Genomic DNA, 25488 nt, shown 5'->3' with positions numbered 1-25488 from the left:
CAATTATATGCTTTTCTTATCTATTCAGTTTTAAAACCAAGATTTTAAGCAAAACACAAAAGGAAAACTTCAAGATGTTGGCTTAATTTCTTTCTTTAGGTGACTGTATATGTTTTAAAGGAATTACTGGTGTTTACTTAAAAGAGATTAAAATTCAGTTACTTATTAATTTAGATTGATCTCACTACTGCTTTTTCAAATTCATGAGGTTAGGCTAATAATGGGTTTTGTAAAACCTCCAGCTCTGCCGAGATTACATTGTATTCTATGGGCAAAGTTGGTTTGTCTAGTTTTAACCTGGCAATTGTATAACTGGGAGTCAAGGGAACTATTCTTATCTCTTAGATTCCAAGTATGATTAATGGAGTATTGAAATTATTGCAGCATCCTGGGGGAAAATGTTATCAGTGATAAGATACAGACAAGCAACTTGCTTGGAGGTAAGGAAGTAATCTGGGGATTTCAGACCTGTGTATGTCGTTAGCTACTTCCAGGCCAACCATGGAGGAGTGTGGTGGCTTTACTAAGACCCAGGCTGACCTGGCAGAAAAAATAGAATGTTCTAGGCTTGAACTGCATGAATTCCAGAGATATTTATTAAGGAAAAAACACAAAACCTTAAGTATAAGATAAAGGGGGGAGTTTCTTGAAACTGTCATCTTTTTTAAATACTCAAGAAATTCCAATTTTCTTATGTCTATCTTAGCCACAAAAACAGGAGTGAGATACTTCCTGGGTCATGACTTGTGGGAACACTAGCAGTGTGGCCTTTTCATTCTCTTTTAAAACATTTTGTGGCTTCAGAGGAAATGCAGCTGGCTTGTTGGACATAGAAATCGTGAGAATAAACACAAAATATTTATGTGTTTAAAAAGCAGTAAAGTCAGACCAGTTTCTTTCAGAACCATTTGTGCAGCATTTAACTGAATACTTGAGCATGTTTGATTTTTAAAATAATGCTGCCAGGTGAGCCAGGCAGGTGGAGTCATCCCTGACTTACAGATGATGGCAAAGCTGATTTTCAGAGCGTCCCAGGGGTTGGCGCTGGAGCCAGCACCAGAATTCCAGGCTTCAGTTCTTTGCCCATCCATGCAGTGACTGAAGAGAGAGCATGGAAAGCAGGGCGCCCAGAGCTCCACGTGCTCACCCAGAGTGCAGGTGCTTGTTTCTGCAGTCGTTTGAAATTAGGGTTCCTAAATCTGCACCCTCTTGTAGATTTATATCATTTTCTTGGGATCTTTCCTGAGTCACTCATGAAAATAGTTTATTTTTGTTTATTTATTTATTTATTTTTTTGAGAGGGAGTCTTGCTCTGTCGCCCAGGCTGGAGTGCAATGGCATGATCTCGGCTCACTGCAACCTCTGCTTCCTGGGTTCAAGTGATTCTCCTGTCTCAGCCTCCCAAGTAGCTGAGATTACAGGTGTGTGCCACCACGCCAGACTAATTTTTGTATTTTTAGTAGAGACAAGTTTCACCATGTTGGCCAGGCTGGTCTTGAACTCCTGACCTCAGGTGATCCACCCGCCTTGGCCTCCCAAAGTGCTGGGATTACAGGCGTGAGCCACCGCACCCGGCCCAGTCATGAAAATATTAATTGAGTACCTACCCTGTGCCATCTGTTCGAGGTGCTGGGGGAGGGAACGAGAGGGAATGCCAGTCACTGCCTGCTGGGTTCCAGCATCTCCTGAAGGTGCTATGTACGCGGCTGTGCATATGCTGGCAGGGGAACCGCAGGGGCTACGGGACCACTCAGAGGATGGGGACCCTGGATGTCCCCTGGCAGGGCACCTGTAAAACCCAATTTTGATAAATATATCTAACACATTTTTAAGGAAAAAAAAAAGAAAGGTTTTTCTTAATTGCCAATGAGCAATTCTCTCAAGGTTTAAACCTGAAGACTCTCTTTCATGCTTTTGTATTATTAACTATAATTCTTATCTTCAGAGTATTTCATCTGCATTTTTCAAGTTTACTTTTATCACAGACCAGAAAAAGAAAAAAAAATCCATCACCTACCTTGTGGTGTTTCCTGCCTTTTCTGTGTCCTCGTTTTGTTGCATGACACTGCCCCACACCCACATACATTATTAAGTTCAAGTTAATAACATCCTCAGCTGTTTAAGTACTTAGGCACTAATTGGCATTTTTCAACATTTCTGTTAATGTAGAACACGTCTTTCGAACCCTCAGGGTCCTTGCTTTGGAGCTAATGAAAAATAAAGCGAAGTGTCTTTATAAGAAAAAAAATAGGTCGGGAGCGTTGGCTCACACCTGTAATACTAGCACTTTGGGAGGTCGAGGCTGGCAGATCACCTGAGGTCAGGAGTTCGAGACCAGCCTGACCAGCATGGTGAAACCTTGTCTCTACTACAAATACAAAAATTAGCCAGGCATGATGGTGCACGTCTGTAATCCCAGCTACTTGGGAGGCCAAGGCACAAGAATCGCTTAAACCTGGGAGGTGGAGGTTACAGTGAGCTAAGATCATGCCACTGCACTCCAGCCTGGGTGACAGAGCAAGACTCCATCTCAAAAACATATATATTTTTTTCTTATACAAACTCAGAAGAGAGCTAACCTCTTATTGATATTTTGTTATCAATTATTTATGTTCCTGCAATCTTTCTTCTTCCCCCAAATCTTTAACTAAGTCATGACCTAGAATTGTGATAAATTTCATGGAACTTCAAAAAAAAGACAGTTGTGCTGGTGAGCAGAGGCGTGATTTCATGTGCAGACTCTCAGCAACTCCTAAGTGTGATCATTCCTTCAATGGCCGGAGCTCAAGTTGGAAGCATTCATTTATGCCATGTCCATTTCTAGCTCTTTGAGGATAGTATTCTATATATATCTATGTATTTTAATGGAGTAAGTAAAAACCAAAACCAAAAGCCAACCAAAGTGTTGGCAGTGGTGACTGGGCAGTTCAGCCCCTGCCCTGGATTAGGGCTCTCTTGAGGGACATTCCTCAGTTGGCTTCCCAACTCTCGGCAGGTCAGTACCAAGCCTCTAAAGTCTACACGGAGGCTGCCTCTTGCTTGGTGTGTCCTGCCATCCTTGGGGTGTCACCCAGGCAGGAACCCCCAGAGAGCTCTGTGCAACTTATTTGAAGGATGGTTTTGCTACCACTGGGCTTTTTCCAGCTTTGTCATATTAGATAAAGGCCTCCTGCTGTGCCAACACCTGGCTTCAGTGGCTGATTTGGGGCCCTGATTGCTGCAGTGTGCAACATGCACAACCATCCACACCGTCCATAGCTGCAGCAAGCGGGGTTCCAAGCCTGTGCATAACACTTGTTTTCTGTACTGTCTTTCTTGTTTTAAAGATATTTTTAAAAATATATGTTTGAGAAACAGAATGTTAGGTAATAGGTAGAGGTGTCTGTGATTTTGGCTTTAATGAGTGTTCATGCTGATAGGTTAAGCAAAGGAGAGAATGTTATCATCTTTTTTGGGATCCAAAAAACTGGATAGATTTTTTTTTTTCTTTTAGAATTGGCAAAACTCAGGAGAATGGACTAAATTACCTTAATGCATAAGTTTTCTATAAACTTGTAGTGGAAGAAGACCAAAGAAGAAGCTTTACATAAGTTTTACTGGCAGTGGGATGTTTAGTAGTGGTTTCTTAGATACCTCCCTGTGATCACATTTGTATCTATTTTATGCATGTTTCGTAGAATTTAATTTTTTCATTATTTTCTATTTCCATACAGAATTTGCTATTTTTTCTGTATTGTCATTAGATTCAAATACTCTCCCAGTTTATAAAATGGATGTGAAAATGCTATCTAGAAAATATCCATCATTCTCATTATTTATAGACTGACCGCATTTACCTGTCATGCAATAGCCTCAATATTCAGGTTACTAGTTTTTATATTTAATTTTAATTAAATTTTGAATCCTAATTAAAAATATTTACCATAGAGTTCTTTTAGGCCATATCAAAGTGATTTCTCTCACTCCGCCCACAGAATGTGTTCAATGGCACTGAATATTTAATATTTTAATAGTAACATATTACTACAATGAATATTTAAGAAAAAGGCTTAATTCTTTAAGGTCCACCAAGGAGGTTGAGTTTATTTGGGGGAAATGTATAGTCCCAGAGCTCCCTCTAGTGGCGAGCAGCTTGCAGCCCACGGAGACTCCTCACCCAAGCCTTGATTGAGGCCGCTGGCTCCTCCGCCCGGTCCCGTCACCAGCTGGATCCACTGTCTGCCAGAGTTTGGGTTTTCTCCAGATCGTTCGGTGTGTGAGTACTTCTTCAACAAGGGGGTGCTTGGCTGAGACCCCATGGGTGTGTCTGAGGTGCCAGGGCCTGCCGGGGAGGGTGTGAATGTGCCTGTTTCACATGGAGGCAGCACTCTCGAATGTGCTGCGGGGTGCCAGGGCCCTGGGGTGCTGCTGTGTGGGTCGCAGGTGCCTAGAGACGGATGAAGGGTGGGTGTCTATGGACGCCCCGACCAGGAGCTTGGCCCTTCACATGGGCATTTGAATGTGTTGTCGATGGAGCCTGGAGCCAGGAAAATACAAGTGTTTCCAGAGAACGCACTGCGTGCTGGTGTGGTTTGATGGGAAAACAGAATTAAGCTATTGATGACAGACGCGCTGCCTGAGCGCAGGTACACATGGAATCTGACTGAGCAGGTTCACAAGCCTTTGGAAAAAGATCATCATCATATTTTTCTTCCTTTCCAAAGTGGAAATCTGACTGCTCGGGGGGACTGACTTAAAATGGTTCTGTTTAACAATATTTGAAACGGAGTACTGCTTTGGAGTAAGAATTAATGAGAGCATGTTGGACTGTTTTTTCTGAAAAAAGATAAGAAAAAACTCTTGAAGATAATAGTTGCCTCTGGAGACCTTTGCTGCTGCTCACAGCTTTACTGTGCACTTCCATGAGTGAGTCTCGACTTTCATCATGGACAAATGTCTGGAACTTTCGTAAGATTTAAAGACCTTTGGAAACTTTTAAGATTTTTTTTTTGGCTGCCAGTAATTTATCAGCACTCAGTTCTAGAACATTTTTACTGGATCGGGGACGTCAGATGGTTTGTTTGCTTTTGGATGGCTTTCGGGGAAGTTTTAAATTGTTTATAAGAAGACCATACTGAGAGCTCCCTTGAGTTATTCTTGTGTTGAATGATAGTTCTTTAGTAAGTATTTTCCGAAGGACTCTTTTTAATTCATTTTTTTTCTTTTAAGCTGATGTGCAAAGTGGATTTTCATGGATCAGAAAATATCTATGGTTTTATTTCTTTGTAAATGTGGATCTATCAGAAATATTCACTGTGCATCTCCTTTGTAACCATCACCTTCTAGCTTTGGATTACATATGACTTGAGTGTTCAGCTCAGTCAGTCAACTTCATAGTGAATGTTAAAATTCATAATAGAATACTTGAGCCTAGAATTGTGCCAGAATTCATCATGAGCTCAGATAATGTTTCAGCGTCAGGATTTGTCCAACAGAAATCTCTCCTTGAACATGGACACGTGGAGACAATTCTGCGTTAAATGCTATAGCTGCAGGCAGGCTTTTGCTGAGCACAGGGTGGACTGTCTTCATCACATGGACCTTGTCGTGAGGGCTTGGGATTTTCCACTCAAGAATCCTGGGGCCAGAAGTCCAGTATGAAAGTTATAGTCCAGGCTTGGCCATACAGAGGAAGGCATTTTCACTTCTAGTTTATCCAGCCCAACTCCCACCCCTCAGACCCCAGCCACTGTTCTTTTGGCCAGGAGACTCCGGCACTGAGTTCTCTCCCATTCTTCACACAAATTTGCTCATCTCCACCATCGGCAGCCTTGGGAGTAGTCAGAACAAAGCTAATGATAGAAGGAGGACAGTGGAGGCCCATGAAATGAGGAACTTGCCCAAACAACCCCACATGCTTCAGAAGAGGCAGGACGAGTCCACAGTCTCCTAGAAATAGAACAGCTCTCATGATATCTGAAAGTCATGGATTTTGAAAGATCAAAATTCAAAATTCAAAAGATAAAAATTTTGAATTTTGATCTTTTCCTGGGCTAGCATTGTGCGATAGGCAACTCTCGCAATGCCAGTCAGGGGCCGTGAGCCGTTCTGGTTTTCACTTTTGATACAGATTTTGATAAATTACACAAGATATTAAACACTTTATTATAAAACAGGCTTTGTGTTGGACGATTTTGCATAACGTAGGCCAGTGTTTAAGTTTTCTAAGCATGTTTAAGGATAGCTAGGCTAAGCTACGATGTTGGGTAGGTTAGGTGTATTAAATGTGTTTTTGAGTTAAAAGTATTTTCCATTGGGCTGGGTGCAGTAGCTCACGCCTGTAATTCCAGCACTCTAGGAGGACAAGGCCGGCAGATCACATGAGGTTAGGAGTTCAAGACCAGCCTGGCCAACATGGCGAAACCCCATCTCTACTAAAAATACAAAAATTATCGGGGCATGGTGGCACACTACTATAATCCCAGCTACTGGGGAGGCTGAGGTTGCAGTGAGCCAAGATAGTAACACTGCAATCCAGCCTCAGTGACAGAGTGAGACCCTGTCTCAAATATATATATATATTCAACTTACAATGGGCTTATTGGGACATACCCCATCATAAGCTGAGGTGCATCTGTATGCGCTGCTCAAGTTCTTGCGTATACCCACATAGTTGATGGAGGGCCACTGCACTCATTTCCTGATATTCACTGTCTCAAGCTAGACGTCTGGGCTGGAGGGAGAAAATGAGAGTTTCGGGAAGAAGATACAGATTTGCAGCCACGCTTTTTATGCATGATTGGTTTAATCTTTGCTGCTTTAATGTTAAATATTTAAATGCAAGAAATAATAGTAATGATAAATGTAGCTGCTAAGTGCAACAATCCACACTTAAATTTCATTCACATACTTCTAATGAACACATATACATCCTTTTAAGAGTTCAGTTGTATGTCTCATAGAGCAAAGGAGAGTGAGCACTCACGTCTTCCTCTTAGGGAAAGCAGACCCTCTAGGGGATCTCCTTGCATCTGTCCCCCCTCAAACCGTGGTGGCAGTATTGCTGCCCTAACGTCAAGCCTCATGGCATGGAGGGAGCTCCCGGCGGGGCCTCGTCACAGAGTTTTCCATGACCCCCCGGCACCGACCGCAGCCTTCCCACCCCTTTCCCAGCGGCGGCGTTCCGGAAATGGCCCTGCAGATGTCTCTTCTGATGTCTCTTCTGATAGTGGTTGGGCTCAAGGAGTTGGCCTTGTGGAATTTCGGAAAGAGTTCTGTAGTCACCCGCTGACTGTGACCCATCCTTGACATCATTTCCCTTTCACTGGATACTTGGTGAGCTCTGGCTTCAAATGTGAGGGCTTTCATTCCCTGAATGATTTGCAGTCTTGCTCGTAAATGGAAATCTCGAGGCTCTAGATGACAGAAAGCAGCAGCAGAGCCAGCGTGGTCCCGGACGCAGCTTGCCCTGCACCTCTCAGCCACTGCTGCGGACTCCAGCCAGTCTGGAATGGTGCCCAGAACGCCTGGACTGCAAAGGCAATGGGGGTCCTGTCCTGCCCAGTAACCTTTCACTACCTCTTAAAGTTTTTAGGATTCGTATGTGGAATCCTACCTCATGCTGAGCGTCACGTTATGCAATTGGCTAGTTCAGCATCCCATGACATTTTATTGAATTCAAACACCATGAATGAATAAAACAATTTCATTGCCTGTGAAGAAGTTACAGGGTTGAGGTGGAGAAGGAATTGCAGTTTCCCTGATGAGCATTGCTTGTTTCCCGTGGATGCACCCAGCACATGGAGGCTGCCATACCCAGTACACTCAGTGCTCAATACCAGACCCGGTGCCCATACTCAGTCCGTGCGTAGAGGAAGCCCCCGAGAGCTGGCAGCATCTCTGTGAGTGCTTCAGTCCACTGTGAAGATTCGTGATCCTAATATTTCAGATTGGAAAAATCCATTAAAATTTTGATTTAAAGATACGGATTCCATGTCAGCCACTGAAACAGGTGTCATAGGGCCTTTAACAGTAAGAATTTTGATGACTGCTTATTCTAGGTATATTCTGTGTTAACATCAGTTTTTGTTGTTGGTAATTATATTTTCCCCCCACATTTAAAAGCTTCATGCTATTTCAACTTCAACTGTCCTGGGTATTTGATTTGTATTTGAATTTCTGACTTAGCTATGACGGAAGCTTATTTGAGTATTTGCTTTCCTGAATCATGAACTTGTTTCTACAAGCATTGGAAGAGGAAGAGAAAGAATTAGGTATTATAAAATGACTTTCTATCCACGCATTTTAAGGATTTTTAAAAAAGTATATGCTTGCTTTAGATAATGCATTAAGCAAGAATTTTAAGTTGCTCCATGCATGAAACCCTATTTCATGCCTAATTTAGAATGCCTAATTTTGGTGCCAAGATTATTCTCCATGTTGTATTCTTTCATCTTTATAGACAATGGCACTTTGTTCTCCCTCCACGAATTCTGAATTTCATCATTTGAGGACACAGCAGTAATCGTGTCCGGTTTTGGTATATGATTTACCTTTTTTGATCAGTGTTCTACATTGCACTGATGTTCAGGAATGAGAGCACAAGGTTCAGTTGCATGAAAACTTTCTGTGTAGTGTTTTTCAAGTTTCTCATTTCTTTCTTCCATTTTAAATAGTCATTGCTGTGACAAACAGTGGTTGTGGTTTTCATTTTTGCCTGACATGAAGTCTGTGGCCGCCATGGATTTTTGGACCTTGCCTTGAGCACACCATGGGAAACAGATGATCGAGGGTCCTGTAGCTCCCTGACTCTAACTGCGCACATTCTGCCTTGAGCTTCAGTGGAAGGGGCGGGTCACTGTGGTCACAGTAGTAGCATTGCCAGTTGCAGCTGCAAAGTCTGGTTTGGACACTGCTAGCTCCAATAACCTTTGCACAACATGTCCAGCTCTTTGCTCTTCTTATAATCCTGGTGGAAATGTGCTAAAAGCTCGGAGGAATAATTTGGCCCCATACTGCATGCTGGTCGCCAGCTAACTGTATAGCTGTTTGAGTGCTTATCCCGTCTGTTTGCTCTGCTCTGGTTCCCATAATAACCTTGGACAGGGTACAGAGTATTAGATTATTCGTGTGCACTTTTATCTGGACAAAAGTTTAAGAACATTAAAAAAATATGTGGGGAATGGCAAGAACTATGTCCATGGAGGAGTCACTTCCTTCTTAGCTCCTTAATTTCAAAGCTCTGGGGATACACAGATTGCTTAAACTTTCTGGTGACATTTGGGAAAGAATGTGTCCTTGTGGTAAAAGCAAGGTCTGGGAATTTGGATTTCTGTGTTCTGTTCCCAGCAGCACGAGGGGTCACCCAGTGACATATGACAAGTCAGTTAAGCATCGGAATCTTAATTTCCCTATCTGTGAAATGGACATAAAAGGGTCGGTACCTTGGGCTAACATGAAGTTGGTGAATTGTTTGATGTTCTGCTGGGAACCGACTTGCTCTAGTGACCCAGAAAAAACAGGGACTGCGGTGGAGGCTGACCTCATTTCTATTTCTGGCTGTAGTGCTGACTCAGTGAGAAACTTGTAGAAATCAGTTAATCTGGCTCTGGTCCTCAGTGCATTCCATGGTTAAATTGAGAATTATAAAATCTTATCATTGCTGGTCTCATGGCAATACTGCCAATATTAATTAAGTACTAAAAATACTCCACCAAATGTATTAGAAAGCTTCTACATGGACATGCCTTTCTCATTTCCTTCCTGTCTGATGTTGGGTTACTTGGGGCTACACAAGTCCATATTTATTTATTTATTTTAGCCGCTGTTTGGAGTTCAGTCCTATTCTGGTTTGAGCAGGCTTTTCCTATATCCAAAAACCGGGTGCCCCAGATTGGTGACCTTGTGCACCGTAACTCCTTACAGCAGGGTTTTCTGCCATTGTGTCCTGGGGCCATCACTGCAGGGTGTATTTAAGGAGCTCTTCATTTAAACAAGTCCTGGTCTGGGAATGTTTTTCTTTCCTCATTGTCACAGGCCTCAGGGAGAAGGAGCCAGCCTTCCCTGTCAAACCTTGGGCTCAGGGCCCTCGTGGCGTCATGTCTGCTCTTCTGGCCGACACCCTGGATGCTGCTGGCCTGAAGGGGCAGTGCCACACTATGGGACCTGAGGTTCTTTCATCCATTTACTGTTTGATTCAATTCTCTAGGGTTTGAAACAATCTCTCCCACGTTTATCCACATACTGTGTCTAGACTCCTGACATCTTCTTTCAGTGAAACACACAGCTCTATGGAGGCGTGCCGGTTGAGTCCCAGGTTCATAACCTCCTTCCTGCATTTGTAAAAATGGAGCAGGCAGTTAATTCACCAGTAAGTGCCAGGACTGGCTGAGTGGTTTGGAAAGAAGGACGACTTTGGATATTTATGTTATGTGATGTATAGCTTGTCAGTTGATTTTTACTTTCAACTAATGCAACTTTGAGAAAGGCACTGAACACTAAGTAATCCTGCCTGTGATCTCCAAAGTGTCTGCCGTCTGTTTTTAAATCAGCTAACAGTGGTTACTGAATCTACCCAGTTCGTATGGTAAGGATGCATTGAAGTCCACATGCTGTAAAGTAAATAGGTTTTCTTGATTTCTTATAATGGTTATGGGTTTTTTTTGTTTTGTTTTTTGAGATAGAATCTCACTCTGTCTCCCAGGCTAGAGTGCAGTGGCATGATCTTGGCTCTGTGCAACCTCTGCCTCCCAGGTTCAAGTGGCTCTCCAGCCTTAGCCTCCTGAGTAACTGAGGTTACAGGTGTGCGCCACTACACCCAACTAATTTTTGCATTTTTTAGTAGAGACAGAGTTTTGCCATGTTGGCCAGGCTGGTCTCGAACTCCTGACCTCTGGTGATCTGCCCACCTCGATCTCCCAAAGTGCTGGGATTACAGGCATGAGCCACCACACCCAGCCCAAGAAATGCTCTTGAAAGACATTTCTCATCAAAGCCCACCATCACCCCATGATGGCCCAGGGGAGGCTAAGCATCTTGCATGAGGCTCACACTGTGGACTCTGCCCGCCCACACCTCCTAATGGTCTCTAAAGAGGAAGTCGTCTAGTCTTGGAGGCTCCATCACAGAATCGCAGCACTGAGACTGTTGCTAACAAGAGAGTTCCACTGATTGAGTGAAATTATAACCAGTTCAGTGAAAAATGCCTCACTATTTATTACAATAAAGTAGTTATTTACCCAATTAAAGTATTTATTTACCCAAGAAATTATTTGGCATTTAGTATATATAAAGGATTGTGCCAGGAATGAGATAGAAATATTTCCTGCCCTCACGAGTTTAAAACGCAGTAGAGCAAAACCACCTGAATAGTCGTTGCTGTCCGTTTCCAGACACTCACTGTGGACTTGCGCAAGGCTGGATGATACTTAGATTTATTACGGGAAGTGGCTTATAGGATTATGGAGGCTGAGGAGTTCCATGATCTGCCGTCTGCAAGCCTGGGAACTCGGGACTCCTGAAGCCTAACTGGGTCCAAGGCCAGCGGCTGGAAAGCCTAAGGGGCTAGTGGTGCAAGTCCCTGAATCCGAAGGCCAGAGAACCCAGAGTTCTGATGTCCAAGGGCAGGAGAAGATGGGTGTCCCAGCTCCAGAAGAGAGATAATTGGCCTCTCTTCTGCCTTTTTGTTCTATCCGGGCCTTAACACACAATGGCACCTGCTCACCCTGGGGGAGGGCAGATCTGCCTTACTGTCCATGTATTCAAATGCCAATCTCTTCCAGAAACACACCCTCAAAAACACATCCAGAAGTCATGCTTTACCAGCTATCTGAGTATCCTGTGACTCAGTCAACTTGGCACCTAAAATTAGCCATCACAGGCCAGGCGTGGTAGCCCACGCCTGTAATCCCAGCACTTTTGGTGGCCGAGGCGGGTGGATCACCTGAGATCAGAAGTTCGAGACCAGCCTGGCCAACATGGTGAAACCCTGCCTCTACTAAAAATACAAAAATTAGCCAGCATGGTGGCGCACGCCTATAATCCCAGCTATCCGGGAGGCTGAGGCAGGAGAATCCCTTGAACTCAGGCAGTGGATGTTGCAGTGAGCCGAGATCATGCCATGCACTCCAGCCTGGGCAACAGAGTGAGACTCCAACTCAAAAAAAAAAAAAAAAAAAAATAGCCATCACAGTTGGTCACCGATTCCTTCCTCTGTTTCTTTGCTGCTGCCTTTTGCCTGACTGATGTTTCTCTTCTGCAGGGTGAAAGGGGCCTCCCGGGGTTACAAGGTGTCATTGGGTTTCCTGGAATGCAAGGACCTGAGGGGCCGCAGGGACCACCAGGACAAAAGGTAAGCACGGCTGTGGGATTGGGGGTGGGTGGATGTAAGATTGCCTGCATTCTTGAGATAACAGTGATCAATGACAATGGCATTTCTATTCTGTTCCAGGGTGATACTGGAGAACCAGGACTACCTGGAACAAAAGGGACAAGAGTGAGTACAGTTGCTACTCACAGTCGATGATTCCGTGCATGGGACAGGCCCGCTCCCAGAGTCGGGCACCTTTCCCCTCCTTTCTCCTGACCCTCGTCCTCCGTCTCCTCTTCCAGCTAACACAGCATGGGCAGGCAGGCGCCAGGCAGGCAGTGAGGAGCAGCCCATGACTCCCTGAGCCCCAGTCCTTCCCATGGGGCCTGTGCACAGGCTGAGCTCCTTAGTCCTTGGTTCTGCAAACTTGCTTTCCCCCATTTGTTCTTCTTCAGGAATCTCTTCTGGGCATACTTTAATTTGGGGGAAGGGGCAATTGATGATGCGTCCACAGTCATTAGACAGAGATGACTTCATTTAATGGAAGAGTCGTGGTATTTTCAGAGCCAGCCTTGCTCTTCCTCCTCTCCCCCTCTTAGTAAAGATGAAATGAGAGCAGAGTTATTTTGTGCATGGGCAGCCTTATGTTTGAAGGGATCATCAGCAGTCAGCTTTTTAAAAACTTATTTTTTTATTTTTTTAATTTCAATGTTTTTTTGATACAGGTGGTGTTTGGTTGCATGGATAAGTTCTTTCGTGTTGATTTCTGAGATTTTAGTGCACCTGTCACCCAAGCAGTGTACACTCTACCTGTTACGTAGTTTTTGATTCCTCACCCCCTTCCAGCCTTCCTCCCACCTGAGTCCCGAAGTCCATTGTATCACTCTTATGCCTTTATATCCTCATAGCTTAGATGCCACTTATAAGTGAGAACATACGGTATTTGGTTTCCCATTCCCGGGTTACTTCACTTAGAATAATGGCCTCTAGCTCCATTCAAGTTGCCGCAAAAGACATCATTTTGATCCTTGTTGTGGCTGAGTAGTGTTCCATGGTGCATGGATTCCACCTTTTCTCTGTCCACTCATTGGTTGGTAGGTACTTAGGCTGGTTCCGTATCTTTGCAGTCGCGAATGGCAGTAGTGTGCTTTGGGTGTAGCACTGCTCCTGCAAGCCTGGGCCATCTGCCCTAGGCTGTGCCCTCCGCTGCCTCTTGTGCAGAGTGCACTGTCTGCTTTGTGTGTGTGTGTTCTGACACCAAAAATGAGGGCATGACTCCATTAACCAGGGGGATGCAGTAGGAGGAAGTGAGGCTTCCCAGCTCTTCACTGACATGCTTTTACTTCCACCCTCACAGGGACCTCCGGGAGCATCTGGCTACCCTGGAAACCCAGGACTTCCCGTATGTATAGAAAATGCACTCTACTTCTTTTATGAAATATTTTTCCATCAGGCAATTTTCTATCTGGGTTACATTTTCACTTTCTGAATTGCAGGGCATTCCTGGCCAAGACGGCCCACCAGGCCCCCCAGGTATTCCTGGATGCAATGGCACAAAGGTAAATCCAGAACCGAGACCCTCCTTTTTGCGTGTGTTTACGTAATTTTGCATATTAAGGAGTCAGGTAGTGTAATTCTGTTAACAGAGTTTTATTTGCCACAATTGGAAAGTTACTTGTCTTAAAGTTTGCTTTTATTTGGTAAGGAAATACAGTTTTCCCATATTTAGTGTACCAGAAAGATACAATTGTTCCTTGCTTTTTTGTAGACTTTTATCCTAAAATTGCATTTAAGCACGAAAGTTGTTACCTACAATCATTTACTACATTGCATAAGAAAATGCCGTTATGGGCCTTTGTCCCTATTAACGATACTATCAAGTCTATTTCTTCTTTCATAAAGTGGTACCCAGTAGCATAGCTTGTGACAAACTGCTTTTAGGAAATGATTTTAACCAACAAATGAAGGGTAGGGCAGAGTGACGCATGCGGTGCCAGGGCTGATGTGTCTGCCATGCGCAGTGCGTATGAATGATGCTCTGCTGTCTCCCCAGGGAGAGAGAGGGCCGCTCGGGCCTCCTGGCTTGCCTGGTTTCGCTGGAAATCCCGTGAGTAGAGGTTATTTAGGGCAGAACTTCTTTCTTTTAGTTATAACTTCTCTCTTTTCGTTCCATTTCCTTTTCTTTCTTTCTTTGCTTATGCTTTAATAACTTATATTTTGTATATAATATTATATAATAACAACTTTAATGCTAATGATATTTCCAGAAAACAAAACTAACACCAGAACTTTCTTTTTTAGGGGCCACCAGGGTTACCAGGAATGAAGGTACATTTTAGTTTATTTTGCTTTATTGGATTCATTACAGGGAATCTGTTTAAAACAAGCGCCATAGAAACACATTTCCTTTAAACCACTTTGGCTGGTCGATTGTTTCTGAACACATTTCCCTAAACTCTGTTACATTGAAAGACTGTACAAGTAATACACAAACTCAGATTTTCGACTCTAACGTTCAGACACTTGGCACAGCTTCTTAATGGGGAATAAGCAGCGGAAGGAGGCCTGGTGTGGTGGCGAAGGCTCACTTCACCCAAACTGGGGAGGCAGATGGGAGAATGGGGCTCCCTGGATGCCTCTCAGACTTCCCAGGAGGGAACCTGGGAGAACCTTTCCCAGGCGGGGTGTTGCTGTCTTGGGGCTCGGCTGCTGGCATCAGCCCGACCTCAGACTGTGCAGTCCTGTAATGTGTGGGCTGTGCTTGGGCACAGGGCAGGGACCTCGGGCATCCGGGTGTTGGGATCAGCCCTGTCAGAGGGAGGCTTACAGGTCTCAGCAGCTGCAGTAGAGATAACTGCTTACCTGGATGAGGCTGAGAGTCCCTGTGCTCCTGTGATTCAGAACACGTAGGAAATAGATCCTCATAATAGCCCTGTGTGTTAGCATGCTCCAGAGACACAGAACCAGGAGCATGTGTGTGTGTAGCCAGAGAGAGGAGAAACTGCTTCTAAAGCATTGGTTCTCATGACTGTGGGGGCCGGCAAGCTCAAAACCTGCAGGGTGAGTGGGCAGGCCAGACACCAGGGAAGGGGTGGAGTTGTAGTCTTGGGTCCGAAGGCGGTGTGTGCAGAATTCTCTCTTCCTCCAGGGAGGTCAGTCTTTTATCCCGTAAGGCCTTCAACTGATGGGATGAGGCCCACCAGCATTATGGAAGGCCATTTGCCTTATTCAGAGTCTACTGATTTAAGTGTTAAGCTCATTTTAAAAATCCCTTCACAGAAACATCTGGACTGGTGTTTAACCCAATAATGTGGCCTAGCCGAGTTGGCAGATAAAATTTACCATTACGCCATGCTTTTATAAAAATATTCATCCTGAGCCTTTTCTCAAAAGAGAATTCTTGTTTTGTGAGAAGAGCCTGCGGTCACACAGTAGTCTTTCAACCAGAGACAGGGGCCCTTGTCTAGAGTTGGGGACGGTCCTGTGCACAGTGTGGCGGACCCCTTTGTTTAGCCGTCTCTACATTCAGTCCTGGCTGCGGCTGAGTTGACCATGCAGTGGTTAACGCTGGTCATTAAGATGGCAATCATGATGGGAGAGATGGCCAGGCTATTGATTTCCAGTGTAGACGGGGTCTAAATCCCAGACTTAGGCTAGTCCTGTAACAGTAATATGTGCCAACTACTCAGTGAGTTTTCAGTTTCTTTACATGAATGTCAATATTTGCAACTTTCTACTTTCTTTTTTCATCCTCTAGGGTGATCCAGGTGAGATACTTGGCCATGTGCCCGGGATGCTGTTGAAAGGCGAAAGAGGATTTCCCGGAATCCCAGGGAATCCAGTAAGCATTTGCCAAATCATTATGAACATGTGCCACCTCACCCTCCCCGTTCGCATCTGGACTCATTTCTTTCTCATGCATTCTAGGGCCCACCAGGACTGCCAGGGCTTCAAGGTCCTATTGGGCCTCCAGGATTTACCGGACCACCAGTAAGTTTTGGGGGTGTCTCTCTGAAGCAATCATTTAAAAAACAACTATATTGAGGTGTGAAAATAAATAATAATTTAGTAAAAACTTTACACAGTTGTGGTCGCTCTTAATTTGGACATGGCGGAATCAGCTTCCCTCTTATTAAACGTTTGGCTGGCATCCCGGTACCCATATACCCAGAGCTGTGGGAAAGGGATGATGATAGTACCATAAACTGATACCCTGAAACAAATAATACAGTCGTGATTGTAGGGGCTGGCTGGGTACCACTGATAGTCACAGCCTGTGGGAGTGAGTTCAAAGATGGACAGGCAGGCTCTGCCCCGGGTGACTTCACCAGGGAGCAGGGGAGACGGATTGGTATTGATATGGTCACACCTGAGGGTCCTGCACCTGCTAGGAGTGGGGAGGGAGGGGAAGCCCAGGAAAAATATTTCACAAATAAATTATCATGTTGACCAGAGAATCTTGAGATAACGTCAGCCTAAAGAAGGGCTTAAAGCTCCCTAGAGTTGTGAATCCTATTTAATTAAAATGCTCTCTCTCCCAGGGTCCCCCAGGCCCTCCCGGCCCTCCAGGTGAAAAGGTAAAGGTTTTTTTCTTTTTTTTGTTCTTTGGCATTAGTATAAGGCTATCATGAAATTGCTATAGCTCATTCTTCTCATTCTTTCAGTCTCTGTAAAAAAAGTTGGAAAATTAACACTATCTTTATCTAACTATACCTTTAAGTATCTATCATATATCGTTTATTATCTATTGATTATCTATCAATATATTGATCTTTTCTTTCATTCATCCCTTAGTCAATACTTTGGAATCACTGATATTTCCCTTAGTTTTCTAACACGAGTTTAAAAACTGTAAATTTTTAAAAAGGTCTTTAGAATTTTTGATCAGTCATACTTTAAAAACTTTTTTCATAGACATTGAATACAGCATGATCGTTACTTTCCGGAAAATTTTATGAGAGTTATGGGACAAAGCTATTGCCTGAAATCTACCATCTTACTGCATTTTGTGTGAGGTTTGTAGAATGACTTTGAACAAAGTAGACAAGTCTAATAATGAGAGCCTAATTTTTAATCCACAGGGACAAATGGGCTTAAGTTTTCAAGGACCGAAAGGTGACAAGGTGAGTGCACATTGCTCTGGGGTGCTTTCATGTCGAAAAGCACAGTTCTCACCTGACAGTTCCCACCTTCGGATCAACGTTTGGACTCTTACAAGTATAGTTACTCTTCTCTGCATGTTCTTGCATTTGGTAGTGTTTTCCTTAAAATGCCAGCATTATTGAATTTATTCTAGCTTATTCAATACGCTAGAATTTATGGAAGTGCTCTGTGATCTGACAAGCAGAGAACAACGAGGCTAACTCCAATTATCAGTACAAAGAGTTCAACCAAATTCTTCTTCGTCAGTGATGAGGTCAGACCTAGGATTTATCAGAGTCAAATTTAGGACTTGACCATTAGATGTGTAACCCTGTAAGCCCTGCAGAGTGGGAGTCCACTGCCAGGAAATTGGGACTAGCATGGTTGGCAGTGGCCCCTCACCACTGGCCTCTCTTCTCAGAGGTGGGCATGTCCAGGGCCACCAACCAGGAGAATTAGGACTGGCACGGTTGGCAGTGGCCCCACACCACTGGCCTCTCTTCTCAGAGGTGGGCAGGTCCAGGGCCAAGTGGGTGTGGGAGGAGATGCATTGTGGAGCCGGGAGGGCACAGACCACAGCAGGTGGCTTCATCCTGCAGAGAGGAGGCAAGTGGTGGGTCCCTGATCCTCTCCAGGAGTTTCCCTGAATCAGACCAATGAAGCAGGCACTGGCTAAGAAGGGATGCCTGCCATTGCTGTAGCCAGCCTGTGGAAGGCCAGATTCTCCTCTGACATCCAAGCTGGTGGAGGCAGTTACAACCAGAGCGCCCAGTACAGTGGGGCCTGGATGGATCTGGACGTGCAGGTGGCCTCTGCTTGCCGCCCTAGATTTTGGCCCAGTCTTTTCATAAACTTTGAAATATAGTGACTCTGAAATATATGCAGTTGTAATTTTTAGGTGTACCCAGCAGTTAGGATGCCCGAGGAGGGAGACTCTTGATGGTTGTCTTATTCTGGGGTTACCTGAAATGCCTTCTTTGTTCTCAAGCTCTATTAGGCAGTTTGTATTCCTTTCCTCCACGCCATCAGAAGCCAGTATACACTATACAGGTGCACGCAAGTCCAGAGGCGTCTTGCAGGTGTTCAGATTCCATAGTTATTCCTGAGCTAGTGGCCGCCCAGAGAAGTGAAATTCTCCTCCTGGGTTTAGATACTTGTTGTATCATCTTCCTATTGAAATGGGATTTTCCGCAGAGACAAGGATGATTAGAATAGAATATAGGATAATTACATTTTAAAAATAGGTGTTTTATTTTAGGCTTTTACCTCTCTCTGCAATTTTTCATCTCTGCGTAATTGTTTTCATGCCTGATTAATTTTACATTTTTATGTCGACAGGGTGACCAAGGGGTCAGTGGGCCTCCGGGAGTACCAGGACAAGCTCAAGTTCAAGAAAAAGGAGACTTTGCCACCAAGGGAGAAAAGGTATGAATGGGCTTCATCCAGTGAATACTGATTTTCTAATTTTGGACAAATTCCAAAGGACAAAGTTTTTCCAGCCACATTCAATCCTGATCTGGAAAATAGATTTATAGACTGTTCATTCCATAAAATACGAGCACCTTTGAGAGCAGAGGCAGCTGGAACTGGGTTGGTCCAAGCCTGATCTGAGGCTCACCCTGCTGGATTAGGGCTTCTTAAATGTGCCCCAAGTTGGAGAGGGCTTGGTCAGCAGGAGGGAGCCGGGCTGGGGGGCACTGGGAGGGCAGAGCCGGTCATCGTGGGTCAAGCATGGTAAACCCTGCCCTGCTTACATTTATACCAGTCAATGTCGAGTGAGTGCTGGAGATCAATGTGAATTTCTTTGTTAATATATCAGAAAAAGGTTTTTTTTTTTTTTTCTGCTGTGTGTTAATGCAGCATATAACAACTGATATAGCTGTTTGATAGTGCTGATCTGTCTCTTGAATTATTTCAGGGCCAAAAAGGTGAACCTGGATTTCAGGTAAGTACTCAATTTCTGCCTATCATTTTTAGGTCAAAGACCATAAAGTACAGATTTAAGTTACAAGCTTATTTTATCTTAAGTTTAATATTTATCTAATTTAAATTTTGCTTAAACAGATGAATAAATCTCTTTGTCTTTTTGTTCGTTTAAGGGGATGCCAGGGGTCGGAGAGAAAGGTGAACCCGGAAAACTAGGACCCAGAGTAAGTGCTTTCCAAAGTCCTTTTATCATAAAACAATTCTCCTTCCATGCTGAAAATCACAGATTCACAGAAACACAGGAACAGAGAAGGCTGGTAGGGACTTCTAGTTTATCCCTTTCGTGCCCCAAAGGGCTTTTCTGAGACTCTCCTGAGCTATATCAGTTGCAAGGCCTCCCAGGCAGGCGAGGTCCTTCCCTGTTTAAGGATCCGGCACTGAAGGTGCCACCACTGGCTGTGGAAAGAGGCTTCTGAAGAGCCCTGGGCCATCCCTGAAACCTTCGGTCCTGCTCTATCTAAGAGCAGCGGGTTGGTTAGACTTTGCCACCCAGAACACCAGACTGTGTTTGCACAACCACAAGCCTGAGAGGCTGAGTTGCTTTTCACTTTAGGGATGGTAGTGACGTGAGACCCACCCCACTGCCAGTCAGCTGGGATGGTTCTGGTTTCTACCTGGAAGCAACATGCAGAAACCTGCATTAAATGAAGCATTTGCATAAGCTTGCAAATACTCAGCTGCCAATAGGCAAACTTCTCTGATTAGCTTTGCTACCAAGATACAATCATATTTTCGAAAACTTGTAGCTCATCGGACTCCGCTCTTTAAAGATGGAGTTCTCTTATATTGTAACTGTTTCATAATTATTCATCATATACTATATTACTTCTTATTGTGGTGTTGTCAACTTACATAGAGCCCTCATTTACCTTGCTCGTGTTTCATAGGAGAGACAACATAGTAAGCTATCTGAATCAGAGCTTTGGTGTTATATCCGTTATTATTATTATGTATATATATATATATATATATATTTTTTTTTGAGACAGAGTCTCACTCTGTTGCCCAGGCTGGTGTGCAGTGGTGTGATCTCGGCTCACTGCAACCTCTGCCTCCTTGGTTCAAGTGATTCTCCTGCCTCAGCCTCCCAAGTAGGTGGGACTACAGGCACCCGCCACCACGCCCAGCTAATTTTTGTGTTTTTAGTAGAGACGAGGTTTCGCCATGTTGGCCAGGCTGGTCTCGAACTCCTGACCTCAGGTGATCCCCCCGCCTTGGCCTCCCAAAGTGCTGGGATTACAGGCGTGAGCCAATGCGCCCGGCCTATTATTTATTAAATACTAACGTTTACATCTTTATTCTACAGGGAAAACCCGGAAAAGATGGTGACAAAGGGGAAAAAGGGAGTCCCGTAAGTGTTTCTCTGTGATTTTTACAAGCAGGTTCACTGTTCCCGCCACTGGCCTCTGACGGTTACTGCTTCTCTCTTCGGTTTCAGGGTTTTCCTGGTGAACCCGGGTACCCAGGACTCGTAGGCCGCCAGGGCCCACAGGTAAACGCTGGCACTATTGTGAGCCTTTATCTTCACTTTCCAATTCAACCCAGGAGTCTGTTTATTCTTTCCTAGAATAAAGGACTCTGTACTCAAGGGAAAAAAGTTATTTATGCTTCTTCTGGGTAAAAACACAATTTAGTGGTTTCCTTTATGTTCATGATTTTTTTAAAAATAAAAATATATGAAATGTGCCACTCATTCAAATTTTTATATCTTTTTTTGGTAGTAGATTTTTTTTTCCTGATCATAAAGCAATAGAAAATACAGAAAGATATCACGAGGTAAAGAAAGCTTACCTAATTTTTTCTATTACCTGTTCAGAAATGGCCAGAGTTCACCTTGTTCCTGTGTGCATACACAAGCAGGCAGTTTTTAAAGGTGATAGTGAACAACAATACATCTTGCTTTTTCACGTACTGATAGAAGGATGATATATTTCAATGGCCATCATGTAATTATGATGTGAACATCCACGCCTTTTGTTGCGTGGTATTTAGGCCATTTCCAAATTTGTACGCTTACAAGTATTTTTGCTCACTTGTCTGGTCATTTCTCTGCCAAATTCCTAAAAGCATAATACTGGGGTCCACATTCAGACACTTGTTTTGAAATTTTTGCCCCATGCAACCGAATTGTCCCAGAAAGTCCTTCTGCCAGACCAGGGCCCTTTTAGTTGGGGAACTAACTACAAAAAGAAAAAAAAAAAATCTAAAAAATATTTGCCAATCTGGCAGGCAGAAAAAGAAACCTCATTATTGCTTTATTTTTCTCTCTTAATATGAGACTAGGTAATGTAAATGTTTACTAATATAAGAGATAATTTTGGAATAGTCATCACCAATGGCGAATGGAAAGCTGCGGGGAGGGCCTCAGTAGCCAATGGTTAATTTATTAAAGCCAGGGACAAAAAGAAGAAACCCTTGGCTGTAATTTTTTGAGGAAGTAAAATCCTGTAAATTTTAAATGGTAGATATATTTAGAATATAGTGGCTAAGATATTTATGTCCTCTAGATATTTCTGAAATTCTTCTGGTATTCATATAAGAAAAATCAAAACATTCAATTCTTGTTTACTGCCTTAACTTAAAAGGAAAATATATACATTCATGGCATAATGTACATATCTTTGGACTGTTTAAATCATTATGATGATGTTTATATAAACATATTTGATATGAAAGGGTTAATTTCTTTGAGTTTTTCATCTACTATGGATGAGATTAAACCTTAAAGTGTTCAGAATTCATCCACTAATGTTTTCAGTTAATATTAGATTTTACATTATGACTTCCAATGCAAATTTGAGAAAATCTTCACCTAAAAACATCATATAAAATGATTTATTTAAGAAAATATATTTGGAAATCATGCTTTTATATTATTTTATTTCATTTCTCTTTTTAAAATTGAAAAACCCTGGTTGCCAATTCCACTCATCAATGATTCTGTTTTCTGAGGAAGTGTGCAACTGACCGGACAAGTATCTGGGCTTTTGTAAGCAGAATAATTAGCGCCCAACTCACATTTTGCAGAAATCTTTATTTTCATGTATCATGCGTATGCAAAGCAAAATGAAGTCTATTCATTTTTGTTGTAATCATCACAGAATGAGAGATATTAAAGAGAGAAAAATAGTTTTAATGTACTGTAGACACACTCTATTTTACCAGAAGAAATGTTTAATCTGCTTTCTGCAAGACAATCTTTGTAGTAAGAATATGCAAGGGAAGTTATTTTTTCTTTTGTAGGGAGAAAAGGGTGAAGCAGGTCCTCCCGGCCCACCTGGAATTGTGAGTAAGAGTGCTGTCCCTGGGTCTGTGAGAGCGCTGGGGGAAGGAAGGAGAGGAGATGCAGGGCACACGCCCACAGCTGTCTCTAGAATTGCATTTGTTATGTAAAGTGGTTCATGCTACTTGAAATGATTTTCTAATTTGTTGTATGGAGTTTAGTATTTATTATTTTTATTATATTTTGATAATTTCTGCACATCTTTAAATCACTGAAAATGAAAAGGTTTGCACATGAATGAGAATATTAGCAACATATTTGACTCCTTTTTTTTTTTGAAATGGAGTCTTGCTCTGTTGCCCAGGCTGCAGTGCAGTGGTGCGATCTTGGCTCACTGCAACCTCTGCCTCCTGGGTTCAAGCAATTCTCCCACCTCAGCACCCCGTGTAGCTGGGATCACAGGCACCCGCCACCATGCCCAGCTAATTTTTGTATTTTTAGTACAGACAGGGCCTGACTATGTTGGCCAAGCTGGTCTCGAACTCCTGACCTCAGGTGATCCACCCACCTTGGCCTCCCAAAGTTCTGGGATTATAGACATGAGCCACTGTGCCTGGCTTTGACACCTTTTTTTAAAAAAATGTGGTCTGTTAAGGAAAATTTTTGTAAGAGAAACAGGTCATCTACAATTTAACTATCCTGGTAAAACAATTTTTATTTTTGCAAATAACATTTTACTACTGGTCAACATACATATCTTGCATACTTGTCAGTGATGTGTGTGATATTTAAAAATGGGCATTATCATGTTTGCACATATCTTCATGGTGATCATTTTCAGTGTCCTATCAGAGAGTTGTGCTCTAATTTTTTTAGCCATTCTGCCCCCAGACTTTTTTGAAATAATGAAAATGTTACCGTTCTCTCCTTTGCTGCCTTCCTTGCAGTGCCACAGGTAATGCGTTCACACAGCCCATTTTATTTATAGATTTACATTGAAGGGTTTTACTTTCATTTTTTAACTGACAAAAATTGTATATATTTATGGTACACATCATGATGTTTTATATATATAACTTGTGGGATGACTAAGTCGAACTATTTAACATTGGCGTATTTTAATGATATCTATTAATTGATACAAATGAATTATATTTTAAGGGTAATACGCAAAATTGACTTTGTCACTTATCTTGAATTTCATTAATTTAGAATCAGGGTCAGTGAATTTTCTACTTGTTAGTGAGGCAAAAGCGCCTCTTCTTGTCTTGCGACCTTAAGGAAGCGCCTACTTTTTTTTTTTTTTTAAGAGTGTTCCTCTCATAATACCCTGTAAAGTAAAACATTCCATTTATGGCTTGTATGTACAATTAGAAATTATAAATCTAAGCCTCCAATTGATGTTACTCCATCTTTACCTCACTGGAGTGTTACAAAAGCTGCTGCCAGGCAAACTATTACAAAACGAAGCAGAACCGCCTGCCTGGCAGGATCCTTTGCAGGGATGGTTACAGCATGTTTATTCCATATGCTTTTGTTGTTGTTGTTGTTTGTTTGTTTGTTTCTTTGAGACGGAGTCTCACTCTGTCACCCAGGCTGGAGTGCAGTGGCGCCATCTCAGCTCAATGCAACCTCCACTTCCTGGGTTCAAGCGATTCTCCTGTCTCAGCCTCCCAAGTAGCTGGGGTTACAGGCATGTGCTACCACGCCTGGCTAATTTTTGTATTTTTAGTAGAGTCAGGGTTTCACCATATTGGCTAGGCTGGTCTCGAACTTCTGACCTTGTGATCCACCTACCTCAGCCTCCCAAAGTGCTGGGATTACAGGCGTGAGCCACCATGCCCAGCCTATCCCATATGTTTTAGAGGCTTATCCCCTTCCTCCTTGTCCGCTACCATTGCTGCTACTTCACTTTCATATTTCTTGAAATAAAAACAAATATGTACATTTCTTCAATCATACTGCTTTACTATACAGGACTAGCCACTCCCATGCCATGGGATAATCACCTTTTCCTTCTCGATTCAGGTTATAGGCACAGGACCTTTGGGAGAAAAAGGAGAGAGGGGCTACCCTGGAACTCCGGGGCCAAGAGGAGAGCCAGGCCCAAAAGGTAGCTTTCTTGCCTTTTCCCCCCTCCTCCTCCTCCCCCTCCTTCTTTCCTCCTCCTCTTCCTCCTCCTTGTCCTCTTCCTCCTCTTCTCCTCCTCTTCCTCCTCTTCTCCTCCTCCTCCTTCTCTTCCTCCTCCCCCTCCTTCTCTTCCTCCTCCCCCTTCTCCTCCTCCTCTTTCTCCTCTTCCTCCTCCTCCTCTCTCTCTCCGCCCGCTTTCTATTTCTTCCTCTCTTTTTTTTCTAGTTTTGACCTGTGTTCCTCCATATTTTGGAAGCATCTGCAGGCCTTGCAGGACTGTCTGTGACCAGGTCTCCTCCAAGTTCCTATTTCACTGTCACAACAGGGTTCAGGAGCCCTTCGCTGTAGCTTTGAGAGCAATGCATTTCCAGAGTGGGGGCTCGGGTGGTCTCCCGCTCTGTTTTCTATGTTCCCTTTGGCCATGGACGCTTATCAATGCACCAAGCAAGGCTTTCAGTAGAGAAATAAAAAGTGTATACAAACAGGTGAACTGTTCTGTTTGATCCAACACTCTCTTTCTCTTTTAAGGTTTCCCAGGACTACCAGGCCAACCCGGAGCTCCAGGTGAGACTCCTTAACTGATTTGTTATAGCATACTTGCACACCTTCTGTGCTGTTTATATTCTGAATATATAATTTATCATGAATGTTAGATATTTGCACACAATCAGTAGCAATCTTATTACATCTTTTCTAGTGATGAAAGCAGAGTAGACAAGTG

General features: G+C 43.3%; 1 protein-coding gene across 5 annotated transcripts in view; it reads left to right on the top strand.

The window, feature by feature from the left end:
• Positions 1-25488, top strand: part of COL4A1 (collagen type IV alpha 1 chain) — a 155429-nt gene that overhangs the window by 78275 nt on the left and 51666 nt on the right. For all 5 annotated transcript variants that reach the window (XM_058438064.1, XM_032151314.2, XM_032151313.2 and 2 more), the window contains exons 3-20: positions 12239-12328; positions 12428-12472; positions 13644-13688; positions 13783-13845; positions 14340-14393; positions 14588-14614; positions 16044-16127; positions 16214-16276; positions 16828-16863; positions 17368-17409; positions 18767-18853; positions 19347-19373; positions 19528-19578; positions 20721-20765; positions 20853-20906; positions 22658-22699; positions 24666-24750; positions 25296-25331. In XM_058438064.1, the coding sequence (XP_058294047.1) occupies positions 12239-12328; positions 12428-12472; positions 13644-13688; positions 13783-13845; positions 14340-14393; positions 14588-14614; positions 16044-16127; positions 16214-16276; positions 16828-16863; positions 17368-17409; positions 18767-18853; positions 19347-19373; positions 19528-19578; positions 20721-20765; positions 20853-20906; positions 22658-22699; positions 24666-24750; positions 25296-25331 (976 nt within the window). The remainder of the gene's footprint in view (positions 1-12238; positions 12329-12427; positions 12473-13643; positions 13689-13782; positions 13846-14339; positions 14394-14587; positions 14615-16043; positions 16128-16213; positions 16277-16827; positions 16864-17367; positions 17410-18766; positions 18854-19346; positions 19374-19527; positions 19579-20720; positions 20766-20852; positions 20907-22657; positions 22700-24665; positions 24751-25295; positions 25332-25488) is intronic.

This window comes from Hylobates moloch, unplaced genomic scaffold, assembly GCF_009828535.3.
Source record: "Hylobates moloch isolate HMO894 unplaced genomic scaffold, HMol_V3 SCAFFOLD_4, whole genome shotgun sequence".
Classification (NCBI taxonomy): Eukaryota; Metazoa; Chordata; class Mammalia; order Primates; family Hylobatidae; genus Hylobates; species Hylobates moloch.
This window is presented reverse-complemented; position numbering and strand designations above follow the sequence as displayed.